This window comes from Telmatherina bonti (genome assembly GCF_933228915.1).
Source record: "Telmatherina bonti genome assembly, chromosome: 22".
In the NCBI taxonomy this organism is placed as follows: Eukaryota; Metazoa; Chordata; class Actinopteri; order Atheriniformes; family Telmatherinidae; genus Telmatherina; species Telmatherina bonti.
This window is the reverse complement of record NC_136631.1, coordinates 15968822-15994201: the sequence shown is the minus strand read 5'-3', so window position 1 is coordinate 15994201 and position 25380 is coordinate 15968822. Positions and strand designations below refer to the sequence as shown.

Below are 25380 nucleotides of genomic sequence, written 5' to 3'. Positions count from 1 at the left end.
CTGTTGATAAAAGTCACACTATATATATTCATTAAAACGCAACAATAATATATCATAGCAGCACACAAAAAAGTGACCAAAAGAATTGCAACAGTGCACTGAAATATCAATATACAGCAGTTTGCCTTGTTTTCTGAGGAATTTGGTTTGGACAGATTGTCTTCCAGTAAGCCATGCACACCTGTTAACCACAAACAAATCCTCAAACAAGGGTGCACACGTTAACATATCATGAGGGGAACACCGCTGAGGGAGGTTTGAGATCAACCAGTCAACAACACAACAACGTAACTCATAAATGAATCACCAGGGCAACACAGTGACCAGGTCAGGTGTACAGTGCATAGTATGCTTTGGCATGCTGACATCCAGAACATAACAGTGGATGTTACATTCAGGAGGAAGGCCACAGGATTTGGAGTTACCAGTAAAAATAGAACAAATGACTACATGATCCAAAACGTAAAACAAAAGATATAAAAAAGAACCCAAACCCTCACAGACACTTAGATTAAGGCTAATTCAGTTTGCTACATGTTTTAAAAAATGGCATTGTCAGTGATACAATTTCATAGGCCTGCCAAGTGGCAAAATGTACACAGGTAAGCTCATTTTCAGGAAAAAAATAATCCATCACCAAAAGATGTGAACATGATATATTCTTTTTTTTTTTTCAGTGATACTATGATGTCATGTGAGTTTTTTTTTTTTTAAACAATCACGACTGTGATGAAAATGAGCCTTGCACATATGCATGCACCTAGATTTGAGGCAGTAAGTCGAATCACCACAATAACTCATTATCAAGCTGCCAGGTTGGTCCTCCTCATCGCTAAAATGCATCCCGTCTTTTCTCTGTAGATCCATGCCAGGAGCCGCCTCTGGGTGGGTTGGTCCAGGTGGGGTTTTTCAGTGCAGGGAATGGACACATCTCCACACAAAGAGGCTGAAAGGGACAAGAAAAAAAAGCAAAGGTTGCATCATTTGCAATCTCACATCACTGTTCAGCGTAGTTACATGTTGCTTCAGTCATACCTTCTATCGTCTCCGCCAGCGCTGACAACAAAGCGATCTCCGTTTGTGAAGCGTATGTTTGTCAAATGAGCAGCATGGCCCAGAAAGCGTTTGTGTTTGGCCTAAAACACATTGCAGTCGCAGTATTTAGGCCTGAAGTTATGTCTGTTTCTAGCACTGTCACATTCAGCAATTTGTTTTCAAACAATAATAAAAAGCAAGAATCTTGCCTAATCTATAGTGACTTCACAGATACATGCAAACAACACTCTACCCTGTGGACTGAAATAATCTGACGATTTCCAATGTCCAAGCTCATTTAACAAGGACTCAAATCTATTTGTGTCATATTTTTGTCTTTTTAAAAATGACTAGTTCCAGAAAGGATGTTTTGTTAAAACTCTTGGGGATTCATCATTACAGAAGCAGCAGCAACCTGAACTTTGAGTCAGTTTCCATAGCAACTGACTCAAAAAAACCTAACCTGGTTGCTTGAAGAGTTTCTCTGTGACTCCTTCTTCCTGCAGACCCTGAAACAGCTGTCTGGTTTGTCACTTTATCTCCTCCAACAATTCTAAGCAAATATCTTTTCATATATTTGTAATGTGTGTTCATCCTCAGCTCAGAAGAACATTTCTTTTTTTTTAATTTTTATTTTTTTATCACACAGTCATGTTTAATATGCATTACCATAGTTACCACTGCTTCAATAGAACAGATTTATATGAGGCTTTAGATACATAAAACCCTGATTAGTCATCTGTAATGTGAAATAGCAGACTGTGAAAGACTGTGAGAACGATTGCAGTGGATTTGAAACACTTCATGACTATAAAATTGAATTAAATGTACCATATTCATTTCATACATACAATGTATTTGATAGCATTCCTTGTTGAAACAAATCTGAAATCATGAACTTTTGTTATTTAGAGATTTCAAATCTTAAAATCACATTTTCTGTGTACTGAGACATGTTTTCAGTTGTTAATTAGAAAATCATTGGTACTGCTGACATGCAACTTGACAATATAGCCATAAGTAAACTACTTTCATATGTTTGAAACATATTTTGTCTTCAGCTGTACCACCTGACCCATCATATCACAGCTGAATTTAGAAAAAAAACATGCATAATCAGAATTAATCCATGTTAAGATTTCAGCAGGATTCCAGCTTTGTCAGCCATGAGGAAGAATTTGCTGAATGAAGAACAAGTGTATGAGAATGAGTAAAGCTTTTAAATGAATGTTTTCCTGAGCCTCTGTTAGAAATCAGTTGTGCAGAGGAGTATTTATGTTGAAAGGCTGTGTCACTCTGCCAATATTTTCCTTCTTTCTCCTTAATTTGAGAATTGGGATGTGCTTTTGTGTTGCCACTTGTGGCCAGTTGGTTTGTTTCCACCAGAATATGAGAGCTAACATGAAATGACAATATGAAGGTAGCAATTAGTGAGTAACTACCAGAAAACCAGCAACAGGTCAGCAAAGCAAAGGCCAAATAAAGAAAGGGTTTTTTTTTGCTAGTAGTTGGGTGGCATAGGTAACCTATTCAATTTGTAATAAACATACCAAAACTGGTACATACAGTCAATTCAATTGTTTGAGAAAATCTGGATATTGGGACATTTCATATATGTATTCTGGTTATGGCTAATATTTTCCTAAATGGTTGTTTGTAAAGACCGAAACAGCTTGTTTATTTATGGACCAGATATACCATTAACTTAAAAGTGCAGGTGAAATATTCATCATTACAAAATAAATCAAAAGTAAACAAGAACATATAGAGGATGTGACACAGTAAGTTAAGTTATATCCTAACAAATAAAGTTAAGTGTAGTTCAGCTCAGTTAGCTATGAATCAGGGTATTGTTGGGTGTGCATGTGAGGGACGTGGATGTTGAGCATGTTGGATAACCTTGCATCAGAAATCATTTAAATGTTGGTAATTAGTCACCATCACTACAATGAATCATTTTATACTCAAATAAAAAAAGATAATCATGATTGTTCTGACAGGGGACAGCATGACTTACATGCAGAGTTCTTTGCACAAACTCAGAAGCTGCAACCCTAACATCTAGCAAACCAAATCTACAGGGAGAAACTAAAGACTAAAGACTACCAAGCAACATAGACTGTATATATCACTTATTTCTGGATCTTCATTGTATTTCTAAGGTGAATTTGGGGGCTATCCATCAACTCTCCGGACTGACCATTGATAGTTGAATTGTTCCTATTTACCGCTTTCATTTGCCGCTTGCACAACAACCAGTGTTTTAGTTTTAGAGTCTATCTTGCTTGTTGACATGGCGACAAAACAGTGTCCGTATGTGTCACTAATTAAAACTGTTGTTTAGTCTGGCTTTAAAATAAAAAAAAATTGGCCTGGATAGCATCGTATGATTTTATATTTCTAGCTTCACTGACTAAAAATAGAGATGACGCTTCTTTATTTACTCGTTGCCATGGTGAATCATAGCGTTGCAGCTCTGTTCATTATTTCATTATTTCTTATTCCATCACCCACACACATAGTGCACATACTCAGAAATTATTCATCTATGATCAGCTGCTCTGAAAATCAAACCAAATCAGAGTTCAGGGTCACACAGAGTTTCTATAAAGTGTTCTAAGGAATAAGGTGTGTGTGTATTTGTGGGAAGGCATATGGTGTCTTTTGTTACTACTAGGTTTACTGGTGAACTTAAAAAAACCAAGAGTAGTTTGAAGATCAAATGCATATCATCAGACAAACAATGGAGACATTAACATTAATAATATACAGTTATACTTACAAACTTTTCTGGACAGGGAAAGTCAAACAGCTTTACCATTCCGAAATCATCGCCTGTGACAATGTTAAGGCCCGAATGGGACACGCAGGCACAGGTGACGTCTGCTTTGTCGGTGTTACGGGACCAGATCCCAATGACCTCGTCTCCAAGGACACTAAACACGCAAATCAACATTTTCTCAATGTTATTGCAAAAGCAGTCATGGTCTAGAATAAGTCAATTCAACCAATGTGAATCTCACCTTGTCCAGGTGGCCCAGGTAATCCTGTCAATGTGGGACTGTTCTGTGATCTGCTTCCCAGACGGCACTTCATAAACAAGGCGTTTATAAGCACCTGTGGATAACTGTTTACAAGTAGTGCAAGTTAGATGCATGACAGTCACTGAATGGGATGTAATCTCTCATTACTAAGCTGTCATACCTGAACGTAAGTGCTGTCAGCAGAGAAATCCATCTGCATGACGAAGCTGGGGATGTCCCTGCAGCAGTTGATGCGGTTCAGCTGAGGACCGAGCGTCAGGTCGTAGAAGTCTACGGCACATTCGGTGGAGCCGACAGCCAAGTAACGGGAATTTGGACTGAACCTGTAACAGAAACGTAACTTTTTTTAAAAAAAAGCCCAGTTTAATGCATACAAATAGTAGTTATGACATTTATTCTCACTGAGAATAATTCTTGGATAGTATTCCAAGAAGTATTCTCATTACATCAGATATTATTTACATCAGTAAAAAGAGTTTTATGTTGATAAATATTATTCTTCTTATTCTGGCCTCTAGTCCAAACCAGGCTATTTTTTCAGTTTACACAACAATACAACTGGATAATTTGCTCAACAGATGCTGCTAGGGAAAAGTTCTCTTTTCAGAATAATTACATAAAACATGCAGACACACTTATAACGGACACAATTTTTCACACAGATGTTACCCAGTTCTCCCTTACTCCTCTATTATTACCTGATATCTTGAATAGGAGAGCGTCGGTCCCTTTTCTTTCCCCAGATTTTTAGTGAAGCTACCAAAAGAATAATGAACTCTCCATTTTTCATGCCGATGGCAACCATGTCTCCCTCAGGGCTGTAGCTGATGGCGTGCGCTGGGTGGCCCAAGTTCACCTTATTTAACATCTTCTGTTTCCCCACAAAGCAACACAAGAACACCCTCTTAGAAATGTTGATATAAGCTAAATGATTATCAAATGTTAAAGTGCCTTGATGACCTGAGATTCTGACCTTTTCTGGGATGTCCCACAGACGGACAGTGCCATCCTCTGCAGCAGACAGAAATACGTCTCTGGAGGGATGCGTGCTCAAGCCCCATATCGGTCCTTCCATGTGTCCGTTCACCAAGATGTTACACGCAGCATTCTTCTCTCCCACTTCAATGATCTCTGCGTTTCTAGTCCCAACAAGGATTTTGCCCTGTCACAACATTGTGCCATACAGAGATGTTAGAATTCAGAAGATTCATTATTAATTCTGGAAATCTTTCTAGTTTCTATTGTAAATTACCTTCCCTCGGCATACAGATCGAACACAGTCTATAATCTGTCCTGTTTCTAAACGAAAGGCTCTGCAGCGTTTCAGCTCCTGATCCCAGAGTTTTAGAGCACCACCTTCCTTTGACCTAAGGAAAATATAACAAAAGTTTAATACCTGATAAAATGTCAGGTTTTATATGATCTAACACATTCATGTAACAGAAAATCACTCACGGTCTTTCTTTGCCTCCAGTAACAATGAGGCCGTCTCTCAGTGTGGTGTACATAGTGAACACAGGGCCCGTATGAGCTTTGGCCACTATTCTTACTAGAATGTGTTCCTTCCAAACACACACATCCCCACTTATGGTACCTGTAAATGTCAAGTCATTCTGAAAAGAAAACAAATCTGCACTAATCTAGTGGCCTAAGAGAGCAGAGCGAGCAATGCACAGACAAATCACAGCACAGTTGAGCAGACAAAGTTGGCCTGTTGAGCTTAACAATTTAGCAGATTTAAATTTAAAGTAAAAATATGTGGTTATACAAAACTGCATTAAAGAATTTGGAAAACAATTAAGCAAAAAATAGACACTGTGGATCATAATGGTGGAGTTCACTTACAGCTCCAAATGCTACAGACAGCATGGTCTGCATCCGGGCATCTTCGATGGAGCTCAGCACACCTTTCTTGCAAAGCAAAGCTCGACCAGCTAACGTCCAGAAACGCACATGTTTGATGCCCACAGACACAAAATGTGTGTCAGAGTCGGGTCGAAACTCAGCCACAAAAATCCTTTGAGTGTGACCGACCCGGCTAGCCACTTTGGCACCTGAGAGACAACGTAAGAGTCAAATCCTCGGGAAAAAAGTAAAAGAAAAATAGTAATTTTAACCTTGTTACCTTCTTGCCACTTCCAGACAGTAATGGTGTGTTCAGGGTCCAGGCCAACAGACAGCAGGAGTTTCCCTGTGGCACTGAAACTGACAGAACAAACTCCGCCAGAGTGGAAGCAGCGCAACACTGATAGGGTCTGCTTAGTCATGGCGTCCCACACATGTATGGAAGGGGATGTGGCTGAAGGGCAGTAAAGATAATGATCTTTTTAAATATCTTACTTTTATTTCTTTTTTCAAACAGAAACATGAAATGTCCTTTGAGGTAATGTTCTCTATTATTGGTGTATATAGTTGAATGCGTTATGTACATTATGATCACCTTCTAAATGTGTAAAACTGTCCACTGGATGGCAGTAATCTAACAAACTCAACACATTTTGCTTTGACAGTTCAAGAGTTACTAATAAAATTGATAAATTCCTACCCGACATGTCACCAGTATCACCTGAAAAGCAGGAAAATGAAAATTATTGACAAAAACAACAAATTATAATTATATCTTTTCTTTAGTTTTTAGAACTGCAGTTGCACATGCTTCAATAAATTCTGAACGCAACATCCTCAGCGTAACTTCATTGTCATAAGTGTTTTACAAGTTTTTTTGTTTTTTTTTTAAAAACAGCACATAATAATTTCCTTGACCATTTATTTTTCTCTGGAAGCAATCATTTTGTTCAAATGTGGCAGAGCTTGTAAGAAGCTTGTAAGAGGAGAATGGCTGTCAGCACCTAGGAAGTCAACTTCTCACAAACATACCTACTTGGCCAGTTGCCACCACGTTGGGGAATTTGGGGTGTTGATTGATTGTCAGGCACAGAATGTCATCACTGTGTTCTACATAGAAACTTTGGCAGGCTGTGAGAAAACACGTACAAACACGCAACATTAAGCGAAACACTGACGGTTATGATTGCTCTTTAGACAGTGAACATTTGTTTTTAGCACCTACTTACAAGTTGTCAAGTTGAGTACGATGCCGACTGAGGCGGTGTGATATATGATGTCCGCCCCCTCATTCAGGTAGTGCACATTATTGCGGCAGTCATTGCCACGGTAACCAAACACCAGCTCCAGCACCAGGTCCTGTGAAAGAGTCAGAAAAAGACCATTTGAGAGTTAGAAAGGACAAATCCATGACAGCAGAGATGCTTAAAGTCGGCTGCCAACAGAATAAACTAACTCGATTAGAGCATCATCGCAGTACTCAGAGAGGATGTCTGGACAGAGAACGAGCACAGGGCATCTTCAGCTGAACTAATCACATTGGAAACTAGAACTTTGAATCATCTGTTTCTTGGAGACAGAGACAAGCCTTTTTCTGCTTATGTAAAGATCACCATCTGTACATCTTAGTCTGTTTGTCGTGTTCTGGTGAAGATGTGAGGACACGCTACCTCAATGGGCCTCTTCTTCTTGCCAACATTGTTGGTTTGCAGCTTCTCTGGCTGTGGCAGCGCTCTGCTGACAGGAGGCCTGAAACAGACAGCTGAGGTGAGATGACTGCAGCAGCACCATGAATCACCACAAGGACGAAGACAATAATGATAATGATTAACTGCATGAGCAAGAAGTAATCCATTAAAACTGCAATAAATCCATTAGAACTATAAAAAGAATAAAAAGTGAAAGCTGGAGTTAAGGAACCCTATAAGTATATATATATATATATATATATATATATATATATATATATATATATATATATATATATATATATATATATATATATATATATATATATATATATATATATATTATATATATATACACACATATATATATATATATATATATATATATATATATATATATATATATTATATATATATACACACATATATATATATATATATATATATATATATATATATATATATATATTATATATATATATATACACACATATATATATATACATATATATATATATATATATATATATATATGTGTGTGTGCGTTTGTGTAGATTACATATATAAACTGTCATAAGAAATACTGACAAATCTAATGACAGTTCAAATAATAGAAAAAGAAAACTTTACTACATGTGTAAAAGAAGTGCGCTTTTCGTTTTCATGAAATATTTTTAAACATCTGCAAGAGACCACAAAATCAACAGTGGGTGCAAAAAAATGTAAAATAACAACAGAGTAAGAACTTTACCTTGATCCTCTTTTTTGGAAGCAATAAAAAAGAAAAAAAAAGAATTAGAAAGAAGAAAATATTCCAACAGACCTCACTGTTGCCTGCTGGACATACAATAACACAACGCTTCAGCCACTGAGGACATAGAGCAAAATGCAAGTCAGCGCCGCTGTGTAACCATGACAACCAGCTCATTTCTATGACAACTGAGAAGTTGAGAAGAAGCTGTATGGATGAGTGCATCATACTAAAAAAAAGTCTGATGCAAAAAAAAGTCTGGTGTGTCTGCAATAATCTCCAACAAAATCTCATTTTTGCAAGAAAAATAAATGTAGTTTATGTCACTTCATAGCCATGACATAATTGTTAATTTGGTCTATACATATTTTTTCTGTTGTATGTTGTCAACTCAATCTTGTCTTTTGCTAAATCAGCATGTATGAGAACAAGAACTCACCTGACTACCCCTTGTCTTCATGTAGAATAAAAGAGGAAGATAATGAGAGATGGACAGCCAAATAAAGGAAAGAAGAAGAGCATAAAGGGCTAAGTTACTTCAAAAGGGCAGAGACAGGATGAATTTTCACACAGGAAAAGAAATGTCATCAGAAGAAGACAGGTTTGACTTCTTCTATGCATACATTGGTGTTAAACTTTTACTGTTCAGATTCATCTCTCTGAGCAGTTGCAAAACCACATTGCAGTATCAACAATAAATACCGTTCGTCAACAGAAGGCTCCTTTAGCTGCAGGTGGGGCTTTACTCCCATCATTGGTCGTATGTTGGTGGATAAGGCCTTGATGGTGTAGTTGATCTCGTTCTCCCTAGTTACATCACTGTCATAACCTGGTGAAGGACAGAGTAAGGATTTTAATGCAACAACAGAAAAAGTTTAACAAACACAATATAAAAAGAAATTAAACTCATACCTCCATCATCTTCACTCTCAATATCGGATTCCTCACTGTCACACAGTTTAAATTCCCGAAGGCTCTCAGGCTCATGGGCCCAGATCATGAGGCATGTGTCACCCCCACCCACTGTCACCAAGAGGCTGTCATCATGGGACCATCGCACGTTGGTAACATGTGTGCTGTGTGCCACATAGCGTTTGAACTTTGCATACTTGCCCTGTGGGCACAGAAATTATTAAAGACTTGTAACATTAGCACATAATTAACATAACATTTGCATAAATCTGAAACTTTTTGTCAAAGTTACCAGATGTTCTAACAAGATAGTATACTTAATCATGAACTGTGTGTTACCTTGACAGGGTATCTGAAGAGCTTGACATATCCGAGGTCATCTCCTGATGCTAGCACCCTCTTATCATTACTAAGGCAGGCAGCGGTCACCTCAGTTACCTCGCTAATCACAGGCCAGATGCCCTCTACAGATGGCCCAAGGACACATGTCCATGTGCTCCAGTCAATTTTCTCCACCTGAAACAAGTCAGTAAGAATGATTGATATTGTCTTTTATGAACTGGTTCAAAATGGAAAAATCAAACCAGCTAATAAGCAAAGTAACATTTCAGAAATATACCAAATGTAACAATGAGTTTAAAGCAGCTGTCAGTGTAGGTAAGATTGACACATATTTATGTGGTTATTAGGGGTGAGATTTTACTGCCTTAAGAGCCATGATGAATTTCTTTCAAATAATTATTCTTTGGTAATTTATATGAGGTAAACATAACTGCATCATATTTAATTTGGCCTATAAAATGTTATAAATTATGGTTGTGTGCTGTTCACAAGCAGCTTCCAACCCATTGTAAGTAGAGCAACTATGAAAAACATTACACTTCCTGCTTTTAGGCCGAGCAACTGTCACCAGTCCAAAGATAGACGCTGTCATTCTGCTGTTTTCCTGCCATTTCACCGGTGAACACTTCAGTTTTTCAAATGTTTTGAAAATGAGAAATGTTTAGTGGGTTTGCTGGCTTAATGTAAAGGAAGGGAACATTTTCATCTAGTTTTGTTTAAAAGTGAAGTTAGTAGCTATAATTAACCGTTTGTTTGTTTCCAAGTCATGCTAAGCTACGAAGTTTAGCTTCTTAAGCTGCTGAGATAATTGTATAATATACTTTACATTAAATAGGCAATGTCATATCCAAAGTAAAAACCTTTATAGTGGATACATAGAAAATAAACCAAAGATAGAGCCATTACACAAAAAAATACACTGTCACCAACACATCACCAAAACGATGTGTTTGCATTAATGAAAATATAAATCATCTGAAAACAGAAGCATGAAAGACAACACACAGTCACAGTCATTAAAGACACTAGTATAATAAATGTGAGGGAAAGTCAAAGACAAATGCCAGAAGATGTTATTCTCCTCTGAGACATGACCTACCAGCATCTATCTTCTGTGACCCTTATTTTCTAAATGCTCCCCTCCACTGTGTGTGTTGCAAGGTGCCTGAATGTCACAATGTATTTAAGACATTGTAAACACTATCCCACTTCCATTGCTCAAATTAGAATGATACTGGTGAAAAGTGGGCCGTGTTAATGCTTCACTGCCCTTCCCCAAGTCTCCTCTGATTGCAAGGGGAAAATGTGGGCCAGTGGCACCACAACCGCAGTCACTCCTGTGTTTTCTCTCAGTGCTTACCTCCGTAGCGGGTATGGTCTGCCTCTTCCCTCGTGGAGCTTCAAAAAAAAACTGCTCTTTAGCAGTTGTGTTGACCTGAAGTAGTTTTCCTGTGAATAAAACCATCCATTTATTGTCATGAATCGAGTTTTGATATTATTCTTAAATAGAAGATAGAAGAAGATTTACCTCTCTTGTCCCAGTCCAGATGAGTGATGTAATTGAGGCATCCTTTGCACACTCCTACCCGCTTGCTACTCATTACATTGTAAATATCCACAAAACTGTCTCCTGAGGCTACTGCAAGGTACTTCCCAGCTCCTGAGCCAACAAGAGAGCATAAAATGTCACTCAGGCTCACAGGGTCATACTAAACCACATATTTTATATCATGTGGATGAGTGACTCATATCTGAGGGGATTCCCTGACTTTTCATCCAGTGCCATTAGATGAACAAAAAAGTGTAGTTTTGCGATAAGCAGACACAAAAACTCAGCATCCACATCTACAAATAGTACCTGATGTTAGTAGATGAAATATGACACCAGTAATACTTGTGATCATTCAGTTTACTCTTCCCTCAGCTGATGTTTTCCATGAAACAACCCTAACGCTCACAGCTTTTTATGGCTGTTGGGTGGAGAAACAGGATCCTACTCACTGTGGATTAAGATTAAGTGTTGGGAAAAAGAGAATTTGGCTTCTGTCTCTCACTTTGTCCACCCCTACTGTTTCTCATTCCTCTCTTGCCGTTTCTCTGTCTGGCCTTATTACAGAAAGCCATTAATTTGGGTCAGGCCTGCAGCAGTTTCTCTCTGACTCACAGCGGGAGGGAAACACGCATACCTGCTGAAATCCAGCACAACCTCAAACATGCTTTAGGGAGCACTTTGATTTTAGAAGCCTATTAATTCTGTATATTCCCGTTGTGAACTGGTAAAGAACTGCCAGGGTGAGCCACATACCTGGAGAGAACTTGATATCTGAGATGATGTCCTTGCGGTGGTGGAAGGACACCAGGTCTTCCAGGGTGTCTGCGTTCACAATGAGGAAACTTCCGTCATTGAGGCCAACAGCTAAGGCCTTTCCATCTGGAGAGAAGCAGCAGCAACGGCCTCCTGAGCAGAGCAAAGTATCTGTTTAGCCTCTGAAACCAACTTAAAATACACTAATCTGTTACTGTAACAGTGACTCACCTTTCCTGAGTTTGCGTACAGCCAGCATGCAGTGGCTGGGAGAGAGGTCCCATATGCGTAGGGTTTTGTCATCGCTGACAGTGGCACAGAGAGGGAGATGGGGATGAGTGGCCAGGCCACACACTTCACCCTCCATGTGACCCTGCAGACACATAAATAAAAGAATAAATATTTTATTTGAAGTTGCCACATTCAACTTTGTTTTAATGTTCAATAATAGGTTCCCATATTTCTACAATACAATGCACAATAATTTAGTTTTTATCTATTCAGGATAGTTACTTTGTAAGCTTGTTGGACATACTGTTGACCAGACAACAACAAGCTTTGGTTCTGCTCTGTCATAAAGTGATCTTTTCTAGTCTATCCTCCATTGCATGCATCTGAAGGGCAATCAATAGCATTTGCTCTGCTCACAGTACATGGAGCCAGAGAGAAACTGCAGAACCACTATGCTAAATTAACAATTTCCCCTATGAGTGGCAGTAATTCATCAGTATTTATGATCATTTTCACTGGAAATCTGCACAGCTTAGTTTTCATGCTTTAGCCTGTTATCCATATAACAGATATGCAGACTATTGCTTGATGTGCAAAGTGCTAATTGCCACTCCCATCTCAGCCTGAATATACTGCTCAAAAATATTTCTGAAAAACATTTTGCCTTCCATCTGGCGCAACATGAGCTTCCAGATGACGAGCATTGCACAGCTAGAGCATTTTTGTCTTCTCAATCCAAAAGCATTTAGGTTGCAACTGTAAAATGTAAAAAAGTCTATTGCAATTTGCAGTGAGACTGAATTTCCACACTCCACTGAGGAAAAGTCTTTACAATAATCCTATAAGTTTGCTATTCTGTGCAACTTCAACTTGCATACTTGAAAGCGGTTCATCCTCCACAACTGCTGTCAAATCCCAGCTTCTCCGGCTGCAAAAAACCTAGGATTCGTATGAGTTTTTCTCTCTGACACAGTGAAGCTCAGGGTAAGATTTAATTTATTATTCCCTGTGCAGCATGTTTTCTTGCTCCCACCTGCACCAGCAAAGTGATGGGGCCACTCTTGTCCACCTCCAAGATCTCGCCGTTCTTGGTCCCCACCAGGATGTGGCCATGGCCGAGAGATATGGCACGTATGGAAGGATTGTCCTCCAATAGCAACCCTGCAGAATTGATGAATTACAAGTATGGGGATACAAGTGGGATATAAAGGCAACATTAATTTTAGCTAAAAGCATTGAACGTTAAAATACATTTGCATTAAAGGGTTGTATTATGTAAGAGGTGCATATCAATAATCCAAGGACAGTATAGGACGATTAAGAATTGGTTGACCTGTTTACCTTTGGAACCTGGAGCTAGGACTGCTCTCTTGATGGCATAAGTCTTGAGGCATCTCTCAAAAGTGTCATCCCACAGAGCGACTATACCATCCTTTCCTCCAGTCACAAATCCCTACAGTGAGTAAGTGTTGTCACATTTACTACTGCAATTATGCCCATCTGTTTGAGCACACCATTGTGAGAGCAAAAACATCCTACTTACATTAAAAGACTTGATCTCAAATATAAGAAAACCTTCCTCCCATCTCTGTAACATACCTTTTCCAGAGCATGCATGCTAAAAACAGGGCCATCGTGAGCTTTGACAGTCTTCATCAAAAACATGTCCCTCCAGATGCAAATGTCCCCAGTGCAAGTGCCTGAAAACACCATCTCCTCTGACCAGCCGTACACAGCACACATCATAGTCTCTGTCTTCCCCATGTTTCCCTTGTGCCCAATTAGCCCACCACCTGAAAGAGAGGCAGACAGTGAACAGTGAGATGTGTCACTACTAAGCCAGAGTTCTACCTCTTTGAGCCTAAATCAGGCAACACAAAAAAAAAAAAAAAAAAGAGTCTCACCGGCTTTATGCCAAAACTTCATGTGTTTCACGCCAGCACTGATGAGCTTGTCGGGCACGTAGGGGTTTATTTTGACAACAAATATCTTGTCCTTGCTTCCTCTAAAAAACAAGATGGCACATTATAATATATGCCCAGAAATTATATTTATACCCTGGAGCATTTAGTTTGTTTGTCATTATTTCTTGGTCTTGAGATAAACTATTATTTCAGCTGAAAACAGAATTGGATGTTAACAGTAAACAATGCAAGCACCTAAGAAACAAATTGATGATCTTACAAGTGTTTAAAATTTTGCGTTAGGATTTTATTTTTCATAATGAACTTTATTAATTTATTGAATGAAAATGGTAGAAGCATGAAGTGAATGTAACGTTGTAAGACCTGGATTACTGACAATAGTTATCAAGACTTTAATTGTGGAATAAACTTACTCATTATACAAATTTTTTTAATGACCAATGCCAAAAGCTAGAATCTGCTTAGTTTGCAAGCAAAAGCAAGACAAAAACCATGACTACAAAGAAATGTAGCTGTTTAAAAATTAAGCATATTTGTTTGAAATGTTTGAATGTTTATGATTGAGTCTATTTTGTTTACTAAAAGCTTTCATGCAGTACAACCATACAATCTTGGTTTCTCTAGATTCCCACCCTAGCAGGCATCATAGTCTCATACCCGCTCATTATCAGTTAACTAAAGAGAAAGCAATGACACTGTATGAGCCAACTTTGTAAAGCCCGTCTCCCTATGTCCACCTCACTGCACAGCCCACCAGGGTTTCCAAGGAGATTAGAGCTCATCCAAGCTGTCCCTTAGCTGCAGTAAGAGGCTGGCACACAACCACATGCTGGAGAGCTACTTGCAGTTCATTGCTCTAAAGCAGCCAGGGGGGAATTTTGACTGACCAAATGAGCATAAAGTAACAAAGCAAAAAAAAAAACATTTTGAGTTTTTTTTCTGTTATATACCTTTTGTTTTCCTGATTATGTTTCCTCTAATGAAACACAAAATCTTACAGTATGGTGTGAAAAAAAAACTCTCCTGGCTGTAAGAAATTAATTTTACCAGTAGAGTAAAGTAATCAAGCTGCCTTAGCTTAAAAAGCTGAATAAGTTTGTTTCATATCTGGGGCCTGTTACAGAAAGCAGGTTATGTTAAAACTGTGCATGTTAACCCTAAGTTGGTCAAAGTTGGGGTTTTCCATTGCAGAAAGTGAAGTAAGTCCTCTTCTGAGTCTGTTACCATGGTAACCGAGTCTGTTACCTTGGTAAACCTCCTAGATAGCTGGTTTAGCATAAAAAAAATCTTGAATTCTGACTTGTCTTCTCCCACCTGAAGTAGCAGTCAGACATGTGTTGTACCAATGTGATCCAGAGATTTAGGAGCTGAATTAAAATGCAATGTTTTATTTAGGGAGAGGATGTTTCAGAACTAGAGCAGATGTGTTATTATTTCCATTTTGCACTCATTCTGATTCTCGGGCAGAATATATTCCAACGCAACACCCAGAGCTTGTGAGATAATATCACGTCAAGGTTTGTACTCTGCGACTTTTTCAAATTTATTTTGTAAATGGGACCTATAATGTAAGCAACACAGAGTATTTTATAAAATTATGGTGTCTCAAGTCAAAAGGAAAGTCATCACACATGACTGAAATCATAATTCCATAAATGTGCGATAGGTAAGTATATAACGTCAGACAATCTGGATCTCAGCAGACGGTGTTTCCTCACTATCCTCACTATAACACTCTTAAGTTTTAATAAAGTTAAATATTCAGTCAGATTCAGCTTAGGCCCGTTCTGCACAACTACTTCTTCTGCCCTATTACCTGATGTTTCTTAAAAACTTCTCCACCAATTGCCCCTTTGGCACAAATAAAGTGTTTTTAATTAAACTGAGTGAGTGGACTAATGGGTTGCAGCTACCACCTTAACGCCGGCAGAAGTTTTCTTCTATGCTGCTTCTCTATCTATAGCAACAGCAGCAGAATTCACCTTTGTCATGAAATACATCTTCATGTTGCCCATATATGCTTGAATAAAAACTTACTGCTCCCATTTGGGGAAATAACTAGCTTTTTATCTGCGGTTGCCATGGTAAATCTAGGTCATCGATGATGGCTTTTTATTGTGACTCTTAATTCTGAGAAAAGATACTCTGAGCCGAAAATGCAGAATTGTTTACATCAGAATAAATTAACCCAGAGTTTCCTTAGTTAGCTGAACCTTCTTTCTGAAACAGCCCCCTCGTTGTCACTACTAAGTAGTGCCTGAATATCAGCCTTTTTTTAGGCCTGATTACTAATTAACCTTAAGTGTGTAAGGTCTTGGGATTGGTCTAAATGTAAACTTAGAAAAGGCATTTTCCATGGCCTCTGTAAAAGGAAGCTGATACAGAGGGTCAGTGGAATTTTCCACAAATAGTCTTTGGAGTCCACACAGATTCTGCAGATCTATTCTTGATGCCTAACTTTTTGCAATAAACTTTTTTCTTATTCATCCAGTTGGTGTCCAGAGACCTTTTTTGCATCCGAGTTACTTTCTTCCCCTGAACCTATCAAGCTCAACATCCACAGCATGCAGTCTCTATTTGCATCATATGGTGGGGCAAGAAGTTTGCTTATATGTTTTTCTGTAAAATAAAAAACAAGAAAAAAAAAAACATGTGATGTAACAAGCAGCGCCGGCTTGCAAAGATAAGCTTCTGTTAGTGAATTAATATTATTCTCTTTAGCTACGAATCCACAGCCAAGGAACTAGGGCAAACTCCTACAACTCTTACAACACTAGCAGAAGAGCTGTCTTATAATGTGGAAGGCAATTCCCTTCCTTTCCAATCCTCCATTAATCTCCCTTCTACAGCAAAGTGGCTTCACTTTAGCTCTCATCTATAACTGTCCGTGCTTAAGCTAGTAGTACCATAACAATCAGTAGAATTCAAGAGAAGGTTTTTCAAAGCTTTCCGGATGTGGGGGCGGCAGCTGGTGTGCGATGAAAGGCCGACCTGCAGCCATGTCAACATTGTAATATAACAACAGTGTACTAACCGCATGGCAGAGAGCTTCTCCCCCTTTCTCCAATCCCACAGCACAATGGTGTGATTGTCATCCAGACCAACTGAAGCGAGTCGTTTGCCATCCGCTGCGAAGGGAAAAAAAATCCTTCAGCACTATAAAGAGAAAACCAGTCTTTGCTTTGGTTCAGTGAAGTTTTGACCTCATTAGCAACATGAAAGCCTCCTTCTCGGCTTGATCTGCAGAAGGTGATTCACTGACACTGACGTGCAGATCACTGCCATGTCTCTTTCTGGGGCCAATTAGGGATAGTGAGATGAATCGCTCTACCTTGATGCTATCAGACCACCATGACCACAAGACATTAGAAAAAGATTCTTCAGAGCTACTTCTAAATTGGTTTATTTGTAAATCTACCTGTTTCTTTTATGTTCGATGCAAGTTTTTGCTGCTCATGATTGCAGGATGTGTGAGTTTATGCTGGATGGGTTTTTTAAATTGCAGCTTAAAAGAGAAAAGTTGGTGTTACCTGAAAAGTCCAAAGCACACACTCCATGCTGGTGAAAACCTTTCAACACGGACATGGGCTTTAAAGTTCCAGTGTCCCATATGTGTACTGAGCAGTCTCTGCCAACCTGAAAGGACAGAAACATTCACACAAATTATAATAAGCCAACCTACTACATATATAATAAGAATGAAATGATTGGATATGTTATGCCTTTCTCTGTTAAGAGGTTTTCTGATCCTAGAACCAGTGGTGTCATGGTCCCCCAAGAAGTGGGTATACTGTCAATTTTTTGTCCTTGTTTTAAAAACAAAAAAAAGTAGCCTAGAAAAACGCTGTTTCAGAAAAAGTGACATGTAAAACTACTCTATTTAGTTTACCACAAAAATCCATCTATATATTTGCTCATTGTCACATAATTTCTGCTCTTCGGTGTCAGGGAAGAAGTGTTATGAAATGATTAAACCAATACTGGCACAAAGACTAGTGAGAGACAGGCTCATAGAGATAAATACATGTATCATTATTATGTCTATGTTCAGGCTAAAGTTAACACAGCTCATGGTGAACTGCACCATTGTAGCATGGCTAACGTTAGCTTCTGGGCAACGTAGGTCCATGTGTAGGGACATATATAATTGTAAAAGCATCATCACAGGGGTTTTAGAAGTGGGTATACTCTGTATACCCGCATATAACTTGGACTACACCACTGCCTAGAACATCTTGGTAGCTACCTGACCCGTTGCTACAAAGTCCTTCAAGGGGTGGATAGCCAGACAGAGGATGTCATCATCATGGCCCATGTAGAAACGCTGAGTATTTTGTTGTCTGTTGTACACAACCCCTACAGCAGCTACATGGTAGACGATCTCCCCGGTCTGGGTGTAGAACAGGTTGCTCCTGCAATCATAGCCCCTGTAGCTAAAGACAACACAAAAGAGAGTATTAAAAAGACAATATAATAGACCTTCTGTTTGCTTGAGCTATTTCTCAACAACTGGCATGTATTGTATTTTTTTTTTTAAAGTTGGCCTACCCATGGATGAAGTGCAGCTTTATTCTACTTCCTGGTGCTTGTTCTCTCTTCTTCATGGCCATTGATCTGTGTTTTTCTTTGCACTGCTCTTTGAGCTGAGGTAGATCTTCTTTATAAACCTAGATAGCAAGTGGAAACATATTTACATGCTGCTCGAAAAAAGAAAAAACTGAATTATTTCAAAATTTAGTGTTTAAAGAGAGGAACTTGTCTGTTTCAACAAACCTGTCGTCGATATGTGAGCTGGGTCTCTTGCTCAATTTCTGAGTCCATCTCAGGCACGTCTGACTGATCAGAGTCTGATTCTTCACTGTTAGAATCTGCCAAGGTCTCTGCAGGCAAAAACAAGGTTATTTCACAGCTTGCCAAGTAAAACCCTCCCCTGCCTCTAAATCAGACACACACCCTGCTGCAATTCCAGCTTAAAAAAACAACAACACTGTATCCAGTTTAAGTTGGAGTGAGGGTCAATCATCTAAAGGTACTATGACATCTTCAATTTTTTAGGCTGTCACGACAATGCTCAAGACAAATGTATGGACATGCTGATGCAGCAAAGTAAAGCCGTGCCAAGATGAGGCAATAAGCAGAGCTGGCAGCCTTGGGCTACTATTCACAAGATCCATTAGGAAAATTAAAAGGAAAGGCAGTTAGTATTTGGTGCAATTTCAGAGAGCACAACTGCACTCTGTCTAAAGAAAAATATGACTTAGGAAATGACAATGCAATCATACGTAAGAAGCTTCATTCACTTTTATTGGTTTTGCTTTAATTAACATGATGGCTGCTCCGTTGTAGTGCCTTGTAGGAATGATAGTTCATTAAAAGGTACGGGAGGGGAGCAATCTGGTACATTGCTCTCTGGTGGTTTAACACATTAAGTTAACAAGGATAGCAGGAGAAGTAGGTACATTATGTAACAGGAAGCCAGTCATACAAAAGAGCTTTATTACCAAAAGCTCTTCTGGTAATAAATATGTATCAATGCAATGGTTTTTCTTACTTTAGCACAGCTATTGTTAAATAAATTTCTTAACCATATTAAGACTGATTCCAGTGTTATAAAGAACAGCTTAATAATACAAATATGTTCACTACCAGTCAAACATTTAGACACTCTTTCCCAATAAATCCAATGGGAAAGTGTGTCCAAACGTTTGACTGGTAGTGTACCAACAAACACTGCAGAGTGACATAAATTCAGAGATTTAGGCTGTCACGACAAGCCTAAATTGTTTGTGTTGGATTGTGTTGGGTTTTAACAGTGCAAAAAAAGTGTTAAGACATTGTAAAATGTAAGTGTTATGCATTACTGTTGACATGATGGATAGAAAAGTGGCATCATGTTATACACAGTAAAACCAAAGAGGAGCAAAATCTGTCCCTTATTTACTCAAATAAAAAGTAGTATTGCAATTTATATGAGTTTTGCAGAATATGGTATTTTACTAATTTTAGCAAATCTCAAAATTACCATCAGGGTTTTACACTTTCTGAAGCTTTATTTGATAATGTTTAGTTGGCAGGACCCAATGATCTTGTGAATTAAGTAATAGCATTAATGAAAAGCCTCCATTACAGCGTAACTCTGCAGTATCATTAAATGGATTCATTAGACATAAAATGAAGGTTTTACTCCATATACGTGTTAAGTATTAAATAGTGACTAGGTTGTCTCACCTTGTGGTGCTAAATGTAGAGCCTCTTTCGACTTTCTTTCAGAAACAAACTTCCACTGGAACACTGAGTGATCTGCACCACCAATAGTTATGACCCACTGGTAGTCATGTGACCATCTAGCATTAGTTATATGGGCTGAGTGACCTAAATACTTTTTGAATTTTGCTCCTGCAACAAAAAAAAAGGAAAAAACATACATCAAACAGTGCAAAAAATGTCAACATGCCGATGTTTATCTTTCTCATTAAGATTTCATAATGATGTCTTTTTACCTTTTTTTATACAAGGATACCGCATCAGTTTGACTAATCCATAGTCATCAGCTGTTACTAAGACTTGATTGTTAAAGTTGGCGTCAACAGAGTTGATGTCATTTATATCCGAGTACTTGGGCCATATACCATTGACCTCGGGACCCAACACACACGTCCATGAAGCCCACTGAACCAGCTTCAGCTCCTCCCTGTTGGTCACTTCCTTCCCACCTCAACAAAAAGACAGAAAGTGTACCTCACAAAACAGCTTAAAGTGTACCTCACAAAACCGCTTTTACTATCACACCCGAGAAACACATATCTGCTGTCAGAGCTGTCTATGTCCTTGTACTAACTTGGCATCCTGTAGAAGTGCCTTCTGCCACTGCCATCATTCGTCTGGAGGTATTTGCTGTCTGTGGACCAGTCCATGTGTGTGATGAAACTGCTGGAGCCGATGCACTCGCCCACTTTTTTGTACCGCTGCACCACACCATAGACGTCTACTGAGTTTTCATTAGAGCCGACAGCCAAGTGGGCTCCATCAGGGGAGTACTTTAGCTCATGGATGGCCTCTTTCCTGTCCTTGATGTGGACCACCTCTGTCATATCTCTGGAGAAAAGCAGAGAAATTAATGATGAGCTAAAATGGACACCTTTGCAAAATGGACAGAAGCCCTTTATTTCATTACATTCAATTAGGATAAAAAAAATTCCCATCTTGCTGTTAAATTGTACGACCCACCTGACTCTTAGAACGGTGAAGGAGCCATCTTTCATTCCCAGTGCCAGGTGAATACCATCAGTGCTCACAGCTGCACAGCGTATTGGCTCCTCCATGTTGCAGCGAGCTATCAGTGCATGATCTATAAGGCTCCATATCCTTCAGATACAAAAAAGTAGGAGAAAAGCAAAAACAACGTCACAAACAAGCAAGCAGAGCGTGCACGAGCAACCTGAAAAATACTGTGCAGGACCAATAGAGTATGAGACTTATAATTGCTTGATTTCATAAAACCTCTTATATAATTTAATCTCTGTATTTATTTCTACATTGTTATATATATATATATATGTATATATATATATATATATATATATATATATATATATATATATATATATATATATATATATATATATATATATATATGCATATACATATATACATATATATATATATATATATATATATATATATATATATATGCATATACATATATATATATATATATATATATATATATATATATATATATATATATATATATATATATATATATATATATATATATATATATACATATATTCCTGAAGCATCACCTGACTGAGCGGTCGTCACTCCCCGTCATGGCAAGAGGTTTTGTAGGATGTACGGCCAGCGCCCACAGCTCACCCTCACAGTGACCCTGCATGATGAGGAAGGGTTTGTTGCGGTCATGGACCACTACCTCAAAGATCTCACTGTCCTGTGTGCCCACTAAGATGTGATCTCCTCGCCAGCACACGCTGCGCACAGACAGCCCTGTTCAAAACAAACAAATACTAAAAATCAGGCTAAGTCTGAGCATACAAAAGAGGCTTTCACATTATAAGTGACACAGCTGGGATAATAAAGACACGAGGTGATAATAGCCATCTGCAGGATAGGACGGCAGGATTTTTAAGCCAATCTAAGACTAAATCTGGATAATATAGCTAGACTATGGTGCAGGATGCATGTGCTGTGTACAAAACAGTCCTGTGCAAAGGTTTGAGCAATTTTGGGCGGCTGGATTATTAACCATCATGCAACACAGAAAATAAGACCATTTTAAGAACCTAAAACCACAACTGTCATAGAGAAACATGGTGTCCTGCAGCAGAATTCTGAACTCAACATCATGGATCAATTAGTCTGGGATCAGATGAAGAGAAAATAGAAGACTGTAAAAAAGACAAAATCCACAGAGGTCCTGAGACATGATGCAAACCACCTCTTAAATACCTGGGGGGAAAATGCTGCAAAAATGTGCCTGCAGAAATAGTGCTACTATGGTAAGAATCTTTATAATGCATATTTATTTTTTCCTCTACCTGCAGCATTGCAGTTAATAATATGAAACATTTGTTTTACATTTTGTGCTTCCTCTTTTGCACAAGACTGTAAATAAAGGTGACATGTGTATATGGTTCAAAAACTGCAGCAGAGCTTGGACTTACTAACAACAATAGGAAGGGCAGAACGTCATAGGGGCTGCGCCAAACAAACTGACATGGTTATCTCCACCCTCAATAACATTACCCACCTCGGCTATTTTCACCTTTAGCTACTGTTATGTCCAAGATTACAAATAAAGCAGATGAAAGGAATAGAAAAGAAGAAATAAAATTATTTAGGGTGAACATAAATGGGAAAAAGGATGGCTTTTTTTCTGACAGTGTTTGATCTATAGATATATTCAGTCCTTACAGCATTTCAGGGGAGCACAGTTTGTCTTGCAGCCTTTCCGTACTCTTATTAAAGTGGAAAAGAGGAATCAGTCTCACATCACCTTTATATCCTTGGTCTGTTTCCCTGAGATCAATGACAGTAATTGGTTTGAAGTTGAGATCCCACAGCCGGACGCAGCCGTCCCGACCCCCAGTAGCGAAGCCCTCTTCACAGGCATTCATGCTGAAAATCCCTGACTGGAGGAAATGACAGGCTGTCAGTGAAGATCTGCACAGTAAATGAACAGCGACAGAACCAGTCCCAACTACAGCCCGCATAGTGCTGATGCTCAGCCAGGGCTTTAACAATTACAAACCTGCTACTCTGCTACTGTGCTCTCAAGATAAGATCAAACTGAGGAATGGGGGAGTTGCCATGTTTTATTTTATTATTATGGTAACGCTCTACTCAGTTTCATTTGTCTTATGGGTACAGGATGCACAAGGAGGACCTTTTCTAAAGCTCTAGATGGGCATTTCACAACACAAAAAGCTGGAATAAACATGTACTGTAGTTATTATCCCATCCCCCATTTGCCTACCCCCTTACCCAGCTGTTGATCCCATAGATATCATTTAATCCTGTGGAGCAAAAGGCTGATCCTTCTCTACTAAGCAGAATCAAATGAAGCAAATGTCCGTGGCTACAAACCTGTTTTAAGTTTATTAGATTTTAACTTTGATCCTTACATCAGGTGGGTGTGTAAAGGCAGCCTATGTAAAAGTGCATAAAAACACCCTACCATACAAACGTACCCCATGAGCTCCTTGAACTGTCCTCATTAGGTTGATCCCTTTCCAAACGTATATGTCACCATTCAAGGCACCTGAATATGTGACTTCATCCTTGGCGCAGGCAAGGCAGAGGATGGTTTGGAGATCTCCTGTTTTGCCAAAAACGCCACGTTTGGGTGTCAGAGCATTACCGCATAAGCTCCAAAACTGCAACACAAACAGAAATGGTGAAAGAGTGTTGTGGCTAATAATCCCCTGTGTAATCCTGTCCTGAAAGAGCAAATTGACAATTACACAGAATTTGGAAACAACCGAGTGTGAATAATCAGGTTATGTGTGTTTGGACACACACACATAATTAAAAACAGCCCTCAAGAACCTTGAGAGAAAGCAAAGTGAATCAAAATCAAAAGACCCCCTTTTCCCTGCATTTGATACTTAGTGCTCTTGCTGGGGGTCAGTGCTGCAACCACTTGATCAGCATGCACAGACAGACACACCGATGCAAACACGCAGGCTCATTATTTATGAACAAGGTCATTGGGATGCATGGTCACGCCTTCGTCTGAGGGCTAAATTCATCTAACACAGGAGGAGAGAACGAAAGAGAGACACTCTGTCTGCATGGAGATGAGATCACAGGGATGAAGCTTAGGGGAAGGCGTCTTGAATACTGGAACACAGCCGTCGGCATGTAAAACTGAGACACATTCATCATGGAAAGCAGCATGAAAACGGCAGTTCTGACACACCTACAGTGCATCTGAATCAGGGGGGGTGGTTACTGCTACATGAGCTGTCACTTCCTTTATTACACACATATTTGGAATCTTACACCTGCATATAAATGCATGTAGTGTTTGTTTTTCTTTTCTTTTTGCCTTTCGGTTTTTGCTTTTGTCACAACATAGGAATAATTGATGAGCGTCTTGAAAGCCATAACAAAATGAACGAACAAAACTCCTTGACAGCCACAGCCTGTCGCACACTCACTAATATCCATTGCCTTGACTGATAATGCTGCTTGCTAACAGGAGGGATCGATATCAGAGACGGGGATCAAAAGCTGATACAGCCCTGTCATCAAACATCTAAAGGCTTGTATGCAGTTTAAAAGAACTTATCAAATCTACAGCTCTTCACTAAGATTTGATAAGTTCTTATATTTGCATGTTGTGTGTGACATTGCATGTGAGGCCAGTGATGAAGGTTAAGTAGGTAAGATTAAAAGAGTGTTTGTTATCTAGGAGCATGTACATGCAGGTGGAAGTGTGTCAAGTGCTGGTTTGGTGCCAGGGGGTTTTGTTGAGCACCCTGTTGCGGAAGCAGTGGGGATGGATACAGCGTGACTGCACAGCCCTCTCTGCCCACAACTGATAAGGAAGTGAGACGGGGCAGTAGTTAATCCCTTCACTGCTGAACCAAGAAGAGATGGGGATGCTGAAGGTGGTTTATGATGAGGCTTAGAGAAGGACAACAAGGCATGTAGAAGAGAAGATACATGAAATCAAAATCTGGTTAGTAGTGTTTTCTCTGCACTTTTTTTCATATTTTCATATGGTACAGTGGCCCTGACACAGTGTAAGAGGTCATTGGCTTAATTACCTCTATTA

The 25380-nt window shown here is 39.0% G+C and overlaps 1 protein-coding gene across 3 annotated transcripts in view; it reads right to left on the bottom strand.

Moving 5' to 3' along the window:
- Positions 1 to 909: 909 nt before the first annotated feature.
- Positions 910 to 25380, bottom strand: part of eml5 (EMAP like 5) — a gene marked incomplete at both ends in the record, with an annotated part of 38446 nt that continues 13975 nt past the window's right edge. Inside the window, 38 exons of one of the 3 annotated variants that reach the window (XM_079262747.1) lie at positions 910 to 946; positions 1036 to 1136; positions 3818 to 3971; positions 4059 to 4162; positions 4240 to 4402; positions 4778 to 4950; positions 5053 to 5241; positions 5332 to 5446; positions 5535 to 5692; positions 5925 to 6133; positions 6205 to 6378; positions 6625 to 6645; positions 6957 to 7055; positions 7154 to 7283; positions 7595 to 7686; positions 9043 to 9192; positions 9276 to 9477; positions 9615 to 9791; positions 10978 to 11066; positions 11146 to 11277; positions 11923 to 12075; positions 12154 to 12295; positions 13187 to 13314; positions 13495 to 13606; positions 13753 to 13946; positions 14058 to 14158; positions 17113 to 17206; positions 17609 to 17714; positions 18325 to 18511; positions 18627 to 18745; positions 18852 to 18958; positions 20307 to 20474; positions 20579 to 20791; positions 20917 to 21173; positions 21306 to 21443; positions 21884 to 22085; positions 23095 to 23230; positions 23789 to 23974. In XM_079262747.1, coding sequence (XP_079118873.1) covers positions 910 to 946; positions 1036 to 1136; positions 3818 to 3971; positions 4059 to 4162; positions 4240 to 4402; positions 4778 to 4950; positions 5053 to 5241; positions 5332 to 5446; positions 5535 to 5692; positions 5925 to 6133; positions 6205 to 6378; positions 6625 to 6645; positions 6957 to 7055; positions 7154 to 7283; positions 7595 to 7686; positions 9043 to 9192; positions 9276 to 9477; positions 9615 to 9791; positions 10978 to 11066; positions 11146 to 11277; positions 11923 to 12075; positions 12154 to 12295; positions 13187 to 13314; positions 13495 to 13606; positions 13753 to 13946; positions 14058 to 14158; positions 17113 to 17206; positions 17609 to 17714; positions 18325 to 18511; positions 18627 to 18745; positions 18852 to 18958; positions 20307 to 20474; positions 20579 to 20791; positions 20917 to 21173; positions 21306 to 21443; positions 21884 to 22085; positions 23095 to 23230; positions 23789 to 23974 — 5412 coding nt within the window. Of the gene's footprint in view, positions 947 to 1035; positions 1137 to 3817; positions 3972 to 4058; positions 4163 to 4239; positions 4403 to 4777; positions 4951 to 5052; positions 5242 to 5331; positions 5447 to 5534; positions 5693 to 5924; positions 6134 to 6204; positions 6379 to 6624; positions 6646 to 6956; positions 7056 to 7153; positions 7284 to 7594; positions 7701 to 9042; positions 9193 to 9275; positions 9478 to 9614; positions 9792 to 10977; positions 11067 to 11145; positions 11278 to 11922; positions 12076 to 12153; positions 12296 to 13186; positions 13315 to 13494; positions 13607 to 13752; positions 13947 to 14057; positions 14159 to 17112; positions 17207 to 17608; positions 17715 to 18324; positions 18512 to 18626; positions 18746 to 18851; positions 18959 to 20306; positions 20475 to 20578; positions 20792 to 20916; positions 21174 to 21305; positions 21444 to 21883; positions 22086 to 23094; positions 23231 to 23788; positions 23975 to 25380 lie in introns of all 3 variants that reach the window. The other 2 variants (XM_079262748.1, XM_079262749.1) reach the window with 2 other exon arrangements.